Here is a 19,925-nt window from a genome sequence, read left to right on the forward strand (position 1 = left end):
ATTTTTTAAGAGAAAAAAATTATAGGAAGTCAACTTTGTCACTTTGAAAAGTTTGAATTAATAGAGGAAGGATAATTTTCCAGTTTCATTCCGTTCCTTAGCCTTCACGGACCTTTTTTGAATAAGAGACAATGTGGTTTTATTTCTCTTTAAGGTAAATTTGTAAAACCTGCTCTATCATCCTTTCAGGATAACTGAGAAAGAACGTTAGCAAAGAGGGAAGGAGGGGAAAACCATACCAAAAACTCTGAGTCTTGGATCTGTTTCCTAAAACCAGGAGGCGGCAGAGACTCAGGGAGCAGAGTTTTTATTCCTACAGGTTGAGGGTCATTGATAGGGGCAATTCAAGTATGGCTGGTGAGGCTGCAAATGAATTTGAGATGAGGGTCAAAAGAAAGAAAGCTTGCGGCAGCCTTCTCCAGTATCTTTGTGAGAATTTAAGCTTACTTCTCCCTCCCTCCACCACGTAATCCCCTACCCCATGTCTACCTCCCTTCCAGCATCTGAATCTTTATTCATTCTGTCTAGTTCAGAGGGAACTACCTGAATCAGTGCCATTGATTGGTTTTGTTGTTTGCTTAAGATTGATTTGGAAATCTACATAATCCATTCTGCCTTAATTTACACTTGCAGTGTTATGGTACGTTTAGAAGGACTGATTACTAACAGACTTAATCTCTCCCAAGAAATAACAAGACATATATTTGTAAGATAATCATGTTTCAAGTGATCAGGAAAGACCGTAGGTGCAAAAAGAGTTTCAACAGTAGACATACCTTGGGGGAGGGGGAGGCAAAGGATTTTGACTTCAGTATTTCTTTTTTTTTTTTTTTTTTAATGTTTATTTATTTTTGAGACAAAGACAGAGCGTGAACAGGGGAGGGGCAGAGAGAGAGGGAGACACAGAATCTGAAACAGGCTCCAGGCTCTGAGCTGTCAGCACAGAGCCCGGCGCCAGGCTTGAACCCAGGAACCGTGAGATCATGACCTGAGCTGAAGTCGGACGCTTAACCTACTGAGCCACCCAGGCGCCCCTTAAATATTTCCTTAAGAATATGCTAAATCAGAATTCATTGAACAGCAGTAGCTAACAAAAAAGCTTTTAAAGTGAAAAGTATGCTAGAGCATTTCATTTATCAGAAGATAAAATGCCTCAGCGTTTATTGAAAAGAACTTTTTGAAAGGAAAGCTGTTTTGTCGTTCGAGGGTTTTTTTGGTGGGGGGTGGGGGGTCCGTTGTTGTTTTTTAATTTTTCATTGTTTTTCCATGGATCTCTTCCATGCAGGAAAATTAGGTGGATTTACACAAGAAAATAACACCATAGATTCTGGAGAACTTGATATTGGCCGAAGGGCAATTCAAGAGGTTCCTCCTGGGATTTTCTGGAGATCACAGCTCTTTATTGATCAGCCACAGTTTCTGAAATTCAATATCTCTCTTCAGAAGGATGCATTGATTGGAGTATATGGCCGAAAAGGCTTACCACCTTCCCATACTCAGGTAAAAGTGGGCTTTGTTGTCAATAAGATAGAAACTGCTAGTTTGCATTTTTAAAGTTTTCTGTTTCTTGAGTTCAGTTGTTTAACTGTTGGATCTCTTTCGTATTGATCGTTTACGGTGAAAAGAATTTTGAACGTAGGTTACACTTATCGTGAGGTTTTCGAATAAGTAGGAAAAACAGCATTTTCTTCCTGACTTGTGCTAATCATTATTGACCAACTGAAATGTTCTAAAATTTATGAGTAGCCAAATGAAAATATTGAACATCATCTGAGCACCTAGGAAAACCTCATGGATTTTCCAAGTGTTTTACGAAGATTCTGTGGGAATTTCAGAGAGTCTTATTCCTTTCATGTAATAGATGCATAGTATTTTCATCTCAAACGTGGCGTTCACGCTGTTGGAAATATATTGTATTTTTTCTGCTTAATGCCAGCTTTACTGTTAGTAAAGAAATTATGGAAACAAAAACATAAATATGAGCGAACTTGGTCGACTCAAGCCATGATTCCTCAAATAAAGAGGAGAAAGAGCTTTCACAGATAACCAAGGGTGATCACCTTAGTGTGGCACTCGAAACAATTCAAATATTCTTCAACCATACGTCGATTGAACGACTTTAGAGGCAGTTCGTTTGCATGAAAATTACCTTACAGGTAGAGACAGCTGCTAGCAATAACTCTACAGGCTTTTTCATAATCTGATCCTGGGTCACGGTATGTAATTTGGAAATTGTGGTTTAAAAGAGGTCCCATTATGTCCAAGAGAAATTATTTAAATTACCCACCGTAAGTTTGGAGCTTAGACTTTTCCCACCATCAACTAGTACGTCAGTCCAAAAATGTGATAGATGGTTAATTAACATTGACGGTTGGGTGAGCCTAAAAGTTTCACACTTGATAATCAGTTTATTTACCCATAGAACTGCATGCAGATTTTCATTTGATTTATAAACTGAGGACTGGAGGGTTTTCATGTCTGCTTTATAGTATGTAATTCTGTGAGACATGCTTTTTCTATACCCTAGGAATTGTAAAGAAAAATTGATCAAATACTAATAAAAGAATCATGTCTTTAAAGAAAGATGAGTAAGGGAGAGAGAGCCTGGGTGGCTCAGTCGGTTAAGGGTCCAACTCTTGGTTTCAGCTCAGGTCATGACCTCACAGTTCGTGGGTTCGAGCCCCACATCAGACTCTCTGCTGTCAGTGCTGAGCCTGCTTGGGATTCCCTATCCCCTCTCTCTCCCCCTCTCCCGTTCACGTGCACCCTCTCTCTCAAAAACAAATAAACATTTTTTTAATGTTTTTGATAAAATAATCTATAAAGATTTAAAAAAAGAAAGATGAGTCAGAAACTTTGAACCATGCTTTCTCTTATGGATCAGGGAAAGTTTCATATACATATATAAATGATATTGTTGTGAAATTTTTGAATATCATGCTTTGGTATATCATTTTTCTGATCATGGTTTTCATGTCTATATTATTAAAATAGACTTAAAAATTTTTTTTAATGTTTTATTTATTCTTGAGAGAGAGAGAGACAGAGCATGAGTGGGGGAGAGGCAGAGGGAGAGGGAGACACAGAATCTGAAGCAGGCTTCAGGCTCTGAGCCGTCAGCACAGAGCCCGGCGTGGGGCTCGAACTCACAGACCGCGAGATCGTGACCTGAGCCGAAGTCGGTCGCTTAACCGACTGAGCCACTCAGGCGCCCCAACCCATTTAAATTTTTGATTATAATTATAATTCACTCCAGTGCCTGCTATAAGTGATAGTGGCTGGAAAGCAATAACCAGGTCTTCTTAAACACAGTGGGTGTCTGTAATGTTAGTTATGGCAGAGAGATTGCATTTATATCAATAGCCCGGTGATATAGGAAAAAATATTTTTTTCCTTGGAACCATATACATGATTCAATCACTTTTTTATAACTGAAGAAATATGCCTCTAAAGCTAAGCACAACAGTGCGTGTGTAACCTGTAAACTCCAGAAAATAATTTCCAAAGAAAATTGTCGTGTGCTTTACAGATTTATTTAAAGATTCAGGGTTGACTCTTTCCTACTTATGTATACCATGTAAGATTAGAGAAACAAAAAGCGCAGTTTCAGGTTTTCCCATCCTTCTGGTATTTAAATATAATATACATCATACCCACTTTTCCTTCCGGCCACAATATATGTGTTTAACTAGATTATGCATTTTCTTAAGCTCCACGGTTCTTGGAGTTCTTTCCTCTGGTTTATTCAAGATCAGCAGAGCAAACAACTGTTTCTGAGTTCAGTGTTTAAACATGAAATATGCTATAAAGCAACCCAAACTGAACATTTCTCTGTTTCTGGGGAACGTTAAATAAATCAACCTGAAATAATTAAAATTGGCCGGCCATTCGGAATAGTCAACTTGAGTTTTGAAAGTCTTTGTGACCCTTTATAAAACTGTCTGTTTGATTGTTGCCAAGGAATCAATTGACTTTCTTCTCCCTGATGCCCAGTTTATTCTCCTGGACAGTTAGAAGCCTAAGGAAGCAATTTAACGCTGTACAGTGAACAGTGTAGTGTATCATTTAAGAGCGTGTGTGTGAAGCCTGTTTCAGAATGGTAGCTGGAAACCTGAGTTTTGTAAGCACGCACCCCTGCGACTCTTTGACCTTGTGACCTTGAGCAAATCACTTCTCTGTGCCAGTATCTGTCCAGAAGCAGTTGAATCAGATGATGTCTAAAATCTCTTCCTCCTGTGTGCCAAAGATTTACAGCAAGCTCAATGCTCCCACCAAATAGTTGATTAAAAAATACAATTAAGTATTCATAGATTCTGAGATTCATAGATTCTCATCCTTTTAAATTTTTTTAAGCTTATTTATTTATTTTGAGAGAGAGAGACAGAGTGAGAAGGGGTGGGGCAGAGAGACAATCCCAAGCAGGCTCCACAAGTTCAGCGTGGAGCCCGACGCCAGGCTCGATCTCATGAACTGTGAGATCGTGACCTGAGCCGAAACCAAGAGTCGGGCGCTTAACTGACTGAGCCACCCAGGTGCCCCTCATCCTCTTAATAACTGACTTGAGTTAAGCATATGGACAGTCTAACTCCTCAGAAATGAACTACCAGGATACCTTTATCAAAGTCTGACCTTTGTCTCGTGATCGCTTCCCCAAAGTGGTGAGACTGAATTTTATCCCCGAATAACACAAGACCCGAAGACGTGCCCCCACAAAAAAATCCACATCTCCATCTTATGAATAGGTATTATGAGGGAAAGCCAGGAATAGGTATTACGAAGTAAAACCAGTTTGTCCTTAAGTGATCGCTTTGTACTTTACCCCCTGAGAACAAAGGTTATTAAACATTTCTGTTCCATTAATTTGTTTACTTTTTGTAGACATGGGATTATGTGAAGCAGGGGACTTGTCTTTAGGTATTTGAATAAGCCCCACAAAGGCGTGTGGGAAGGGGTGGCCGACTACTCTGCATCCCAGTGACCACCACCCCAGCCCTGTGTTACTGTTCCCGATGTGATACAAACGACGGTCTCTACAATAAAGGTGGTGATTCCCAGGGTGAGCTTGAGAGGCCAGTTAAAACCCAAAACGTCCTCCCTTTCAATGTTTGCACATACTGTGTTGAGTGTTAGAGGACAAAAATGTTTACGTGCCAAGGAGCCATTAAAAGAAACTTTCCCCCTGCCTCTTTGCCATGCTGATATAAATATTTAAATCTGACGGGGAAGTGGCTTATTTGAGGCATAGGCACCTTTCAGAAGTGCTGAATTATTTTGCCTCTGATAATTTTGAAATACAGCTCCAGATGAAAATTTTGCGGGTCAAATATCCACAACCGGTTATCGTTTTCATCCTGATAAGATATAAATGAAAAAAGTTACCGAATGCTGAGTGACAGCTTCTTTGTGTATTTCTCACAGCTGCATGATGTCATGAGGTAGTTTTACTACACGCAGAAAAATAACAGAATAGGCTTTTATATTTAAATAAAAAATTTAATATGTTGGAGACGGAACTAGATATTCTGAATTCCATCCAATAGTAACATGAGAGGTTTGTGATAAGTACAGGGGCAGCACATTCAATCACGAATCTCAGAATCCCAGCAGGTGATTTTCCTCCAGTTTTTAAGGGATTCGTATAATAAACTTTTCTTTAAATAGACCGCTGATGAAATTCCAGATAAGAAATCTATCTGAAGGTAGAATATTGATGATTCATATATATACGCATGCACACATACGTATATATATGGTACCGTAAATGATATGTATTGTCCTGTAGTGTCTCTGTCACCATAAATGCAGGCCTCGGGAATAAAAGGAAACTGGATAGGAGTCCGTAGAAAGTGAATCACTGTACTTTTAAGAAACTCTTATCTAATGAGTTTATTGAAACTATATTGGGAAGTCTGTGCCGTGTCTCCCAAATTCATTGCATTATCTCTGGTTACTATTACCGAGTACATTCCATATTTTTCTCTAGCTTTAAACTCTCCAGTTGAAGTCTTCTGGCCACCCAGTGTTCACAATTAATCTTACTAAACCAGAAATCAAGCTGAATGATGATTGACTTCAGAATAGTAGCTGGGCATACTTACTGTTATTCCGTCCCTTCGGAACCCCTCCACTGTTTAATTTTTTAGACTTTCAGTCAGAGATACAAAGGCGTCTTGATGCATGTTTTTAATTTAGCCATAACAAGGTACAAACCCACGGGTTTCTCCATGGTACCCGGGATGGTTACACCAGGGTCGCACAGAGGAGTACGGTGCTGTGGTGGCAAAGGTCTGAGGTTTCTCACAGACCAACTCTCCCGCTTACCAAGTACCTGATCTTGCCGGAGCTCCTCGAGGTTTGGTTTTCTCCACCCTTACAGTGTAAGTATCAGTGCCTTCCTACTAGAAGGGTTGCTACAAGGAGTAAATATAATCCCGGCACAGAGTACGTATCCAATGGCGGTCGTTACCACACGGGTATTAAATAGGAGAAGACGGTAAGAGATTACCTAGGGGTCCAAAATAAGGCTGCTGGGTTTGAAATGTTAAAGGTTTATGGCTGTATTTGCACACCGCCTGAGCTCATCAAACTTTTTATCCGTTGGGAGAGTCAGATAACTCTGGAAACCGATTGCCCAGTAAGGGGGAAACGATTTGTGAAATTTACATGTGACAACACTGTGCAGTGCGTGGTTCTTACGATCCCTGTAAATGCTACGTGTAGGAGACCTGTGCCATCAGGAACCTTTTTCTGACGTTGTGTTTATTAGAGCAGAGGGGAAAGGTTGGAACACAAAACGGAAATGAGAGAAGCAGCTACGACCGAGATCGTTCTGACCACTAAACAGCTGTACTTGTCCTCACCCTCAGTATGACTTTGTTGAGCTCCTGGACGGCAGCAGATTGATTGCAAGAGAGCAGCGGAACCTGCTTGAGCCCGAAAGAGCAGGGAGACAGGCGAGATCCGTCAGTCTGCACGAGGCTGGCTTTATCCAGTACTTGGATTCTGGAATCTGGCATCTGGCTTTTTACAATGATGGGAAAAATACGGAGCAGGTGTCTTTTAATACCATCGTCATAGGTAAGAGTGGTCTGCAAAGCATCTTTTTCCGGGCTATCGCCTGCACAGTGTGTTGAACAGAAACTAAATGGTCTTCACCGATTTGGAGCGATACCTAGGGCGTTAAAGCCTGAGGTACACTGTGAGAGATATTTTCAAATTGTTTATTTACGAATATGTTGGCAAACCATGAAGCACTGAATATTATTCTGGAAGGATCTTGGAGGAGGGCAGTGCGTCTTAAAAACACTTGAGAGCGTCTGCACTTGAAATGGCGATGCTTTGCTTGACTAGTCAAGCTGGTTTGAATAGTCTAGTATATATGAATCCTTTTTTTGTTTGTTTGGTTGTTTTTTTTTTTTTTTTTTGGTTATGGAGCAAGCCATCCGTCATTCCTTCATGTGCAGCTAAAATGATCAAAGTGACAGTTTACCTTCTGCGGGAAGCGGGCTACACAGTAAATATCCCTTCTCTCTCTCCTCTTCAGAGTCTGTGGTGGAATGCCCTCGCAATTGCCATGGAAATGGAGAGTGCGTTTCTGGAACTTGCCATTGTTTTCCAGGATTTTTAGGTCCGGATTGTTCAAGAGGTACGCGAGTTAGAGCCTTTTCTTAAGCCAATAGAAAGAGGCTGTAGAAACACGCGTAAATCAGAAAACTCCCAGGACGGGGAAGAAAGGGGGAAACGGGCCGACGCCTTGTCCCAGCGACGTGCTTGTCGTTCAGGACCCCGACCGCAGATGTGGCTGTTGACTCTTCTGTCGTGTTTTATTTCACAGCAGCCTGTCCGGTGTTGTGCAGCGGCAATGGACAGTACTCCAAAGGCCGCTGCCTCTGTTTCAGCGGCTGGAAGGGCACCGAGTGCGATGTGCCCACTACGCAGTGCATTGACCCTCAGTGCGGGGGGCGTGGGATTTGCATCATGGGCTCTTGTGCCTGCAACTCAGGATACAAAGGAGAGAATTGCGAAGAAGGTAAACACGCCCATATTTACGGAAGTCCGTTGTGACCGTCCTAAAGGAAGAGACGATCGGATCGGATCATTTGTCATCTTTAGTTTGGCAGATGAAGCTTTTTATATGCCTCCTCGTGAAAGTAATTAGATCTCCATGAGTATGGTGGCGTCATTTGGTTAACATTTTCACTAATAAGAAAGAGCAAATACCGAAGAGCCCCTGTGCTTCCAGTCGTGTGATTAATTCTTTTTTCTTTCAATCAGAGAAAGTAGGCAAACGTGTGTGACTCGAAGCCCACGATGGGCTGTTGTTTTGCTTAGTTGGTTTTTTATCTTTGCTTTCAGGTTTTTTGTTTGTTTGTTTTGTTTGTTCTCACAGTTTTTCACCTCGAAACCAGCTTTTAATCGAGCATTTTGGCATGTCTAAAAAGACAGGCTAACGGTTGGCTCCATAGCTCAGGGGTTAGAGCACTGGTCTTGTAAAAAGACAAGCTATTGCACGTAATATACGAGTGAAAAAAAGTACATCACGGGTTTGTTCTATAACCGTATGTAATGATGAGAATCAGGCTGCTATACTGTAAAGTGCAGTTGAATTGTTTTTTCAAAAAGCAGAAAAGCACCATTTCCGTTCTTCAATCAAATTGATTTTATTGATCCGCACACACAAAGTAATGCAATTAAGTCTCTGGAATTAAATTTTCAGGCCATTGACCCTACAAGTGTAAAGTTTTATTGAGTCAAATTGCTAAATTAAATCTCGTCATCTAAAGCACATTAAAGTGAATTAAGAAGGAGAGAGCGTATGCAACTCATTTATTTCTCAAACTGTTTGAGAGTCCCATACAGCTGTCACTGCTCAATGGTCGTGGATTAGGTCAGCTGATACAATTTTGTTATAGAGAAGCTGATACTTATTACTGTCTGATTAAGCAGAACAGAGAGCAATAGTCTGAAATCTCAGGAGCATCTATGTGTGGAATTCATGAAAATTACAAATCCTTGCAAGAGTCTCAGTTACCTAAATGGCATAATTCTGAATGCTGAATTGTGTCATTTTTTTTTTTTTTTTTGCATTTTCGGAAACACATTCTTGAAAATGGTAGTCAAATATTTGAGTATCCAAAATTTTCATGTAAATTAGATTGGGATCTAATTCTTTATTCTGCATGTACTTTGCATGTATGATATCTGCTAGATTTAAGTATAAAATTGTTCTCTTTTCTCTACTGTAGCTGACTGTCTAGACCCTGGATGTTCCAATCACGGTGTGTGTATCCATGGGGAATGTCACTGCAATCCAGGATGGGGTGGTAACAATTGTGAAATACTGAAGACCATGTGTCCAGACCAGTGCTCTGGTCATGGGACGTATCTTCAAGAAAGTGGCTCCTGCACCTGTGACCCTAATTGGACTGGCCCAGACTGCTCAAATGGTAAGGTTAAAAAATGCAGCACAGTTGAGTGCTTACTATTGTGTAGCTAACTAAAAATTAAGATCTTTTCGTTTTTTTGTTTTTTTTTTTCAACGTTTATTTATTTTTGGGACAGAGAGAGACAGAGCATGAACAGGGGAGGGGCAGAGAGAGGGAGACACAGAATCGGAAACAGGCTCCAGGCTCTGAGCCATCAGCCCAGAGCCCGACGCGGGGCTCGAACTCACGGACCGCGAGATCGTGACCTGGCTGAAGTCGGACGCTTAACCGACTGCGCCACCCAGGCGCCCCAAGATCTTTTCGTTTTTAAAGCACACTTATTAAATTTTATATAGGTTTTATCCAAGTGATTGTTTCTAGAAAGAAATGTTAAAAGTGATGAAATTTAGTCGCATTAGAAAAAGAAACAGGCTTAGTCAACTTGTCATTAAAATGTCTCCTTTAGTAGCATCGTAAAGAATATTTTTTTTTGTGTAAAATACTCCCTCTTCTAACTCTCAAGGCCTGTGTATAGCTTGGGACACGTTATCTCATCAACAGAGAAGCCTCAATTTAAAAATTATTTGACAACATAAGGCTAAACCTGATCACAATAAAGAGTACGTATAGATAAATATTATGATATGCATAATGGTCCAACGCTGATTTTTATATTATAATAATATGATTGTAATATAAATGGCAGGTAGTAATTTTTTTTCCATCAGTCAGGTTGTTACTGAACAGCAGCTATGTGCACGGCATGGTGATGGGCCCCGTAGGAATAAATAATGAATCCTTCCTGCCCTCTAGAATAGTGGCTTTCAGATTTTTGACCGTGACCTAAATGACCCATAGCCTCAGTCTTACGTTGTGACACATACATATATAGACTGACATAACTGAAACAAAGCTTTAGCAAGTGGTACACACTAATGCTTTTCCCTACGTCTTTTCTACTTTTTTGATGCTGGTTGTATCCCATGAATTAATTCCATGACCGTATTAGTCACACCGTACGAAAAGGTAATCTAACCTAGAAGGTTACCATTTAATTGGGGAGATGAGACGAACACACATGAAATACTTAGAAACCAGGATGTGCCAGTTTAATGTTTTATTGAATAGTACGTGGAACAATATGCTAAATGCAACCAACATTCAGAGGAGTGATCCTGCCTTGATGCACGTGAGGTCCTCAAGGAGATTTTTATGAACATTTCTTGCCTTCTTTTAAAGATGGCAGCTAGCATGGAAATGGGAGGAGGCGCTTTTTGACTAGGGGAATGGTACTAGAAAGTACCTACGAGCGTAGGCTCTGAGATCAGATGCTCGGGTTCATATCCAACCTCTGCTACTTATTAGCTGGGTAACCTTAGGCAGACTACTATATGTTTTAGTGTACCCATCTATAAAGTGAATTTAACCGAGAAATTCTTGGGGCCCCCGGGTGGCTCAGCCGATTGAACATCCAGCTCTTGATTTTGACTCAGGTCATGAGCTCAAAGTTGTGGGATCGAGCCCCATGTCTGGCTCAGTCATGGGCATGAAGCCTGCTTAAGATTCTCTCTCTCTCTCTCTCTCTCTCTGCCTCTCTCCTGCTCGCGCTCACTCTCACTCTCTAAAGGAAAAAAAGAAAAAAGCAATTCCTCACAGGGATACTTTGGGAATTACTTGAATTACTGTATATAAAGTACTTAGTACAGTGCTTAGTCCAGGATAAATTCTAAATATAGCTACCACCCACCACTGCCACAGCAACTACCATTAACCAAGTTGCACCTCTGAGCCTATCGTTACATACGCGGGAGCGTAAAGAAAGAGTATTTGGAGGCAAACGTCGGGCTGGGCCCGATTTGGAGGGACGCAGCTTGGCAATGACAGTTCAGACAATGGAGAACTCACTGGTCATGACGATGTGTGCCCGCCAGTTTGATGAGAGCAGCCTGTTAGAACTCCCCATCGATTATATGTCAGAGAACATGACTAGTCAGACTTTGACGGCCCAAGGCGAGTTTGAGAGCTCTCCCAGAGTGTGAAGTGCTGAGAGCGTGAATTCGTGGGGAGATCGTAGAAATGAGAAGGATGAAGCCGAGGGCCGTTTTAAAGGAAAGCTAGACAGCAGTTGCTGAAGAGACAGTGCAGAAGTTGACCAGGAGAGCCGGACGTCGGCAACCAGGAGGGGCCGGGGCAGTGGACGCGTCTCTGGAGAAGACAGGAAGCTGGGAAGGGGTGAGGGGCGAGGGGCAAGGCAGGATGCAGGCCAGGCGATGAGGAGAGACCGGTGAGACATGGAGGAAGGATGGCTTCTGTTTGGATACTCAAAGTAAGCAAAACTAAATACTACTAAAGGGGGGGGGGTGCAGAATGAGGAGGAGGAGAAGAGGGGAAGGGGGGGGAGCAAAAGGACAGGTTTTAGTAATGCTGTTGAGTCTGTGTAGGTTTGGCTTCAGGGAAGGGGTCTGTCTGCCCCTCGCCCCGCCCACACGGATTGCCTTCTCTGCAGACCTGTCGTAACAGTGAGCGGTTAAGAGCAGGGAATCTGGGGCTGAACTGCCTGGCTTCGGGTCTTGAGCTGGCCGTTCTGTAGGCGTGTGACGTTCATCGGCTCTTTAGCTCCTCTGTTGCCTCCGTTTCTTTACCTGTGACATGGGGACAATAAGAGTACTACCTTACACAATTAAATTACGACCTGATGCAACGGTCGTAAGATGGAAACGAGTTAATATGTGGAAAGCGCTTAGAATCGTGCCTTACACATGGCAAGTCCTTACAAGTATTAACCATTAACACGAGTAGTGGCAGTGGTGGTGGCGGTCACAGTCATGGTGGTTTGTCACACTTAATTCTTGATTGGTTGACAGGAGCTTCCACATAAAAGTACTGCTTGGAGGGACACTGGGGGGGCTCAGTCAGTTAAGCATCTGACTCTGGATTTCAGCTCAGTTCATGAGATCGAGCCCCGCATCGGGCTCTGTGGTCTCTCTCCCTCTCTCTCTCTCTCTGCACCTCCCCTGCTCGTTCTCTCCCCGTGTCTCTCTCGAAATAAATAGATAGACTTTAAAAAAAAAAAGTACTGTTGGGGTACAGTTCCCCAAATGTGAAAATTACGAAATGCAAATTATTTCATCTATTATTATAACCTGATGGCATTAACCTAAGAGAAACCCCGCTACGCAGCGAATTAACGTGCTTATTTTAAGGGAAAAAAAGGCTAGTAATTTTTACAGATCACTCTTTCTTGGCACTTTGAGAAACTCGGGTGACATGGCCGCTACCCTGGGAATCCTCAGCAACACGACACATTCGTGCGCCATTCCTCACCTGCTACAAACTGAATCCCGGAAGCCCACACTAAACAAAGTTGTGTCCAGGCTAAGTCGTAATTCTGATGAAAGACTTCTGTTGAAGCCTTGAGCAGATACCCTGGGTAAAGGGACAAAGGGACAACTTCATGCCTTTTCTTCCTTGTACTGTCTCTCTCTCATTTTCCCCCAACCTTTCTTCTTCCCGCAGCTCACTTGCTCCTCCTCCCCCATCCGGTCTCTCTCTTCTTTCCTTTTCCTCTACCTCCCTCATCTCTGGGCCATACATTTTTGGAGGCAGACAGAGGTTTATGTTCGTCACTGCTTCGTGGAAATAGGAGTTGATTCAGATAGCTGGGAGAAGCAAAAACTGGTTTGAAAATTCATGACCGTAGACCAAATAACACGTCCAGGACAAATGAGAGCAAAACATAACCTGGGGGTGGGATTATAGAGAACCCTCAGTGCCTCACTAAAGAGTTTTAGGAAATCATCACCACCCAACATTAGGAAGCATAGGTGCAAGGCATTATTTAAATAACACATTAACTTGTTCTGTCCTTTGTTCTTAAAAAACATATTTTAGGGGCGCCTGGGTGGCGCAGTCAGTTAAGCATCCGACTTCAGCCAGGTCACGATCTCGCGGTCCGTGAGTTCGAGCCCCGCGTCGGGCTCTGGGCTGATGGCTCGGAGCCTGGAGCCTGTTTCCGATTCTGTGTCTCCCTCTCTCTCTGCCCCTCCCCCGTTCATGCTGTCTCTGTCCCAAAAATAAATAAATAAACATTGAAAAAAAAAATTTTTTTTTAAATAAATAAATAAATAAAAAATGCATCCCACACTCAGAAAAATCCAATTAAAGTTTATAGATACAGTTATTTTTATAGTAAAGCTACTTGGTTCAGGTCTCTTATGCCTCCATCAGTAAAATAAGCATACGAATACTAGCTAGAAAATAATACTTGTTTGAAAATTGTCATTCTAATTTGTCTCCCACAATTACCCAAGTAGGAAAGGAATGGTGAAACAGCCCTATTTGTTTCAGATAATGTTATTGAACACGTTAACCTGAATTATTTTATAAAGGAGGGTTTGTAATGGATACTATAGCTCAAAAGATAATTCAGTCTTTGGCCCCTGGCTGGCTGAGTCAGTGGAGCGTGTGACTGTTGATCTCGGGGTCGTGAGTTCGAGCCCCACATTGGGTGTAAAGGTTACTGAAAAAAAGTTTAAAAAATAAAATAAGGTAATTCTGTGATATTGCTATGAATAGCAAAAAAAAAAAGGGGGGGTAATAGATGTTAATTTAGAGATGAAATTGGCTGCCAAAAGCACCTGTCATTATTTTACACATTTAGACTGATTTTTTTTCCCGTGCTCATATAATCATTTTGCCAGTTGAAAATCTAATGGTAGCCATGTACAAAATGACTGATTAGACATAGTGGGTGAAGATCTTTGTCCCATTGCATCTTTACACCCCCAGTGAAAAACCAAAAAAACATATTAAACTCTCAATGTATAGAGTTGGATAATGAATACAGTGCTCTTCTTTGGAAGAAATTAATTACGCTCCGGAAAAAAAAAAAAAAAGACTTTATTCAACTTTGCTATTAGCTGGAAAAAGACAGAAAACTTAGAAGAATTATCAGTAATTAAACATGCGTCTATTCATCCTGTGAAAATATCCTGGTTCCTGTGCCAGAAATTTATCTGCGTGTTCCACAGTTGCCATCTAAAGTTTACAAATACATTGTAGGTAACTTACACTTGTGGCTGGAAGTTGACCAGCAGCATTATTGGGAATTTCTAACTAACTGAATCCCAAGGCAGAACACTTTACCAGCTACTTCTTTTGTTGTTGTAGAAATGACCTTCGGATCTCTAAATTCAATAAGAGTAGATTCTGCAGCTGCAGAAACATTTGGTTAAGCTGCTACAAGAGAAGAAATGAATTATTTCCATCAGAAAGTTTATAGGTTTGAAAGCAACCGAGTTTTCCTCTCTCCTCATCAGCAGTTTGTCCATTAATTAGCCCTTCAATTCCACTTCAATTAAATTAACTCTAATTAATAAGTTCATTACAAAGATTGACGCACCTTGCTCAAAGCTAGTGTGCTAAACGCTGATAAACACCTTCACCCTAATGAAAAATTGATTAGATTGAATAAAAGGGGTACCTCAGAAAGAAACCTCTCTCTTCTGGAGCAGAGTTGACGTTCTGTTCGTCTGAAGTTAATCAAACCATCTTGGATCTCTTAATCAAAAATTTAATTCAAACGAGATGAAAAATGTGGCTTGAAAAAAACATACCCCACTCTCTTCCAGTGAACAGTCCTGGCTGTTGTTTATAAGAAATGTTACAACTCTCACAGTGCCTTGATATGCTGTTTAAGATTCTGCAGGACTGAGAGACAGAATTACAGTGTCTGAGAAATGTTATTTGGGCAGTGAGTGGGGGAAATAGGAACGAACATGTGGCCACATAAACAGTTACTGGTTTTTAATTTAAAAATAAGGCTGTAGTCTATTTCCTCTTTGTTTGAAATGATTGCAGGTTTTTATTGTTCAGCATTGTTATCTTTGCAAGAAAAGCAAAACCAAACGACGGTCTTACAATCATAGAAAAAAGCGGTAGTTGATTTTATTTAACTTTACATGTAAAAAGTAGAATATAAAATACCCTTCAAAGTTTTCTTTCTGTGTGTGTGTCTAATCAAATAAGCTTTTAAGAAAGGTTTTGAAGAAAAAAATGACTTTAGACACGATTCTGTTTAACGATGGAACCTATTATGGTTTTGAAGCCCTTTGGTAACTTTCAGTTATTCTGATATCTGAAAAACCTAGCTTGTGCAGTGACAGAGTCAGTAGCCACATACATTTTTAAACTGGTTTTCTATTATCGTTCGTCTCTGGCAATAGTACCAGTTTACTGGATAGGAAAAACAACAATTTCTTTTACTCAACCAGCATGTGTGTGTGTCAGAAGCAAGCCAATGTGCAAACCACAAAAGATTCTTTTTAATAAAAGTTTCTGAATATTTTAGAAATCTGAACCATAGAGTTAGAAATAACCCCTTTGCAATTCTTGCTCTACGGGTGAAACCCAACTCCTGCCGAGACACTGAAATATTTCATTAATTTTATATTAATTTGATGTATGTGTTTGTCTGTGTGCATGGCTTCTCCACGGCCAGAAGACCCTGTGGGATACATTACGTGTGTGTATTTTCCTCTCGCTATGAATCACGTGTTCCGTTTTGTTAGTAGCCTCCATGTTTACACATACAGTATAGGAAATGATTCATAACAAAATTGTCATGGGTATTTTATGCACGATTACAGCAGCGTATTAAACGAAATGATGAATTTTAAAAGTGCATTTTTACCATTTATAATGCTTACTAGTCGATGCTAAAATGTGCTCAGTATGTAAATCCTTTGTATTTATCTTGTGGTTTTGTTTTTAAGACGTAGCCCTGCTTATTCATTCTCCTTCTCCCCGCCGCCCTCCTCCCCTGCTCTCTTTCCTCTTTTTCAACACAGAAATCTGTTCCGTGGACTGCGGCTCGCACGGGGTGTGCATGGGGGGCACCTGTCGCTGTGAAGAGGGCTGGACGGGCGCAGCCTGCAGTCAAAGAGCCTGCCACCCGCGCTGCGCCGAGCACGGCACGTGCAAGGATGGCAAGTGCGAATGCAGCCAGGGCTGGAACGGCGAGCACTGCACCATCGGTAGGCCCCGCCCCTCGCCCCGCCCCCAGCCCCGCCCCCCGCCAGCCCTGCGCGCGCAACCGGAGGGAGCGCCCTGGTTCCTGGCTGTTTCCCTACTTGCACAAGCTGATTTCCTCTAATTTTCATTCGTCTTTCTGGAAAAAAAAAAAAAAAGAATTGCTTCTTCACATCAGGCCTCGTGTTACAACGGCCATTCGGTTCTTTTTAGAACAGTCGTCACAAGCATGAGGTATAAGAATTTGGTGGTTTGTGATGGCTACAAAAATTGATTCACCTGCAGATGATTTCATTTCTTTTTTATGAACACGCCTCCGTTGAATATTACGTCTCAGCGTTCCATGGTGCCATTGCATAACAGCAGTATTTTTTACTTTAAAAAAAGATGCCAAACACGGGCAGCCCCACGCATTTTAGCACCTGTCGATAATACTTAAGTCTCTCAAAAAGCGGTTTGACTTTCTATGGCTTTATTTTGCAGCAGGCCAAGAAATAAAGTAGAATGAAAGGCACAAGTCTAGCTGTTCTTAAAGTTACATGCTGATACTTTTCAAATATGATGATGTTCGTGAACCTCTGTGGGTTAAATAAAGCAAATAGGTGTTTAAGATCCAAATGTTGGTACATAAATGATAGCTAGGGTGGATTCAGAATTATCCAGAACATACATAGTACCATATTTTCAAGGTTTTCGGTGCCTTTGCTTTTTACCATTTGAGTCACTGAACTTAAAACATTTAATTAAAGAAAATATAACAAACGTAAGTAATAAATGCCTATCTTCCTTCAGTGGAAGTGTACCATATTAGCTCTAAATGATACAGCCTTACAAAAATGTCATAATTTGCATAACTTGAGGTATGGTGTTTTATGTCCATAGGGTGTAATTTGCTAACTGGAGGGAGTCCCAATATCTTAAAAAATTTCTTCTTCCAGTGCAGCTACAAGTATCATGTACTTTATTTTCTTGCTTACAGGAATTGGCTAGCTAGGAAATTTTTCACGGGAAAGTTGAAATCACATAATTTTATAAATTGTCACAGTTGTATCTTTACGGAACTTCAAGTAAGGTTTTTTCCAGTCTTACTGACATTCCTGTCATCTGTTTTAAGGGTGGTGATCCCCTCACCCCCACAGGTGATGATCCACAGAAGGGCTCCCAGGACTCGGGGCACTTGTGCTCATGACCATAATAGTTATCCGAAAGGGAAATGACCCGTCGCCATCAGGTGGTGTCTGGAGAAGTCCATGCACAGGCCTCCTGTGTTCTTTCTCTCCCACCAGGAGAGGTCACACGGAGCATGGACCTTTCTCCAGCACTGAACTACACCAACACGTGTGCAAGGAACACGTGCTTCTGTGGAGGGTAGCGCATTTGAGACTGAGAGGTTTTTAACAGGGCCGCTCCAAGAGGTAGCCTCTGTCAGCCGCAACCACCAAAATTCCAGATTCTCAGAAGAAGAGATTCTCCTGGTAGGCAAAAGCACTGTAGAGAACGTCCAGTTTTCCAAATGCCTGCCAAGGATCTCCAGATCAGGCCTGTGGTGTTAACGTTTACCTGGGAAACACCCTTAGCGGCTCACTTGTGGAATGTGAGCTTCCTACCTACATCCCGGGGAGCATCGAGTCCCCACGGAGGAATGCTGTGAGTGCCCAGAGTGCTTATCTCCACCAACTTGATACGGCTTTCCCCTCCTCTACTCTTCAAGAGAGGCTTCTGGGGCAATGGCTGCCTGTCGTTTGTGTGAACTACATTTGTGAACTATATTAAAGCAGCAAACCGTTGACCCCACAATTTGTGGGTCTTTCTGTGGACATACAGAGAATAATTTGTACCCCTGCGACCAAACAGCGCTGTGCCCAAATCCCAGAATGCCCATCTACCAGAGGCAGGGCAGGAGAAATAGGCCTCTAATCACAGTCCATCAGGTGTTATGACCCCACCACCCCCATACCCATAAGAAGTGAATTGATTCTAGTTGGGGGGGGAAATGTTATACGTTTGACTGAATGTATCCTAGGCATGAATATATAGCTTGGAAAACCTAGCAGTATACTATAAGGTTTTCCATAGGCAAATTTAACGTGCTAACCAACGGTTACTAAGTAAGTCATTCTCTTGGTGTCCTCACTGACTTTGGTCATATAGTACGCGGTTAGTTCCCCACAGATGAGCGGTCCTTGAACAGTTTTTCAGTTATCTGGGAACACGTGAGGTTGCTGTTAGTCGCAGCTCTTTGTAGTATAATGTAGCATATCTTGTTACGGTTGTTAACAGTTCCATTTTCTGTTGTTTTATGTCATTTTGTTTCATTTGTAGTCCGTGTGAGTAACAATGTGGAAGTAAAGGACCTACCTCATTTAAAAATGAATCTTCAGGGGCGCCTGGGTGGCGCAGTCGGTTAAGTGTCCGACTTCAGCCAGGTCACGATCTCGCGGTCCGTGAGTTCGAGCCCCGCGTCGGGCTGTGAGTTCGAGCCCCGCGTCGGGCTCTGGGCTGATGGCTCGGAGCCTGGAGCCTGTTTCCGATTCTGTGTCTCCCTCTCTCTCTGCCCCTCCCCCGTTCATGCTCTGTCTCTCTCTGTCCCAAAAATAAATAAACGTTGAAAAAAAAAAAATTAAAAAAAAAAAAAAAAAGAGGCCTTTGTGAGCCACTGATTTAAACAACCCGGGAAACTGCAGTACGTTTTCTCATTTGGGATATGTTACTCTGCTGTGCATTTCCCTCTCATTTTCAGCACTTACACATCTGGCTAAAAGAAGCTGCCACTTTATGAAAGAATACTCATAAATCAGCAAGGTTTTTTTTCTTTCTCCATATCATGTGCCATCTCATTGAATACAAACAGGGAGGTTAATTGAAAGAGAGACGGAGGAGAAATTAAACAGTTAGAAGCAAACAAAAGTTCCCAATAGAAAGCAAAGAATATTCTCCATTAGTCATCTTACTGTCTTCATAAACTGTTCATGCTTTCATAAAACCATAGGCATTTTGATAGTAAAATAGGTTATGAATTTAGAGTGTTCACTGAACATCCTATCTACTGAAAAGTTTCCATCTTGCTATTTTTATTAGTGTGTTCATATTTTCCTCTCGTTGTGAATCATGAGTTCGGCAAGTTGGGCGTATTAATCCTCGGGTTCACTGTCCCAAGTCCTTCTCCTTTCTGGGGTTAGACTTTGAAAAGTGACACATGCAGATGGAAAATGAAACAAAGGGAAATCTACTTTTAGCGATATTATGATTTAAAATAAATATTTTTTCCCTTCCTCCCCATAAAAGCATTTATGACTGTTGGGCCCTTTCATAAATAAAGAGAAGTTGGTTATATGAGAGAACCACATCAAATGTGACTAGCAAGTATAACTAGCATACTTTAATAGTGATAGCACCATCATCCTTTGTATGTGACCATTCCACGGGAAGGTCGAATGATTATCCCACTCACGTTCCTACTGTTGTTTCTAA

General features: G+C 41.6%; 1 protein-coding gene across 20 annotated transcripts in view; it reads left to right on the forward strand.

Annotated features, from left to right (window-relative positions):
* TENM3 (teneurin transmembrane protein 3) overlaps positions 1 to 19,925 on the forward strand; it is a 1,294,211-nt gene that overhangs the window by 1,171,051 nt on the left and 103,235 nt on the right. For all 20 annotated transcript variants that reach the window (XM_086703136.1, XM_086703140.1, XM_086703142.1 and 17 more), the window contains 6 exons: positions 1,286 to 1,500; positions 6,867 to 7,077; positions 7,544 to 7,645; positions 7,835 to 8,029; positions 9,246 to 9,446; positions 16,274 to 16,459. In XM_086703136.1, coding sequence (XP_086559262.1) covers positions 1,286 to 1,500; positions 6,867 to 7,077; positions 7,544 to 7,645; positions 7,835 to 8,029; positions 9,246 to 9,446; positions 16,274 to 16,459 — 1,110 coding nt within the window. The remainder of the gene's footprint in view (positions 1 to 1,285; positions 1,501 to 6,866; positions 7,078 to 7,543; positions 7,646 to 7,834; positions 8,030 to 9,245; positions 9,447 to 16,273; positions 16,460 to 19,925) is intronic.

Source organism: Puma concolor, chromosome B1 (assembly GCF_028749965.1).
Source record: "Puma concolor isolate L17-30 chromosome B1, mPumCon1.1.hap2, whole genome shotgun sequence".
Classification (NCBI taxonomy): domain Eukaryota; kingdom Metazoa; phylum Chordata; class Mammalia; order Carnivora; family Felidae; genus Puma; species Puma concolor.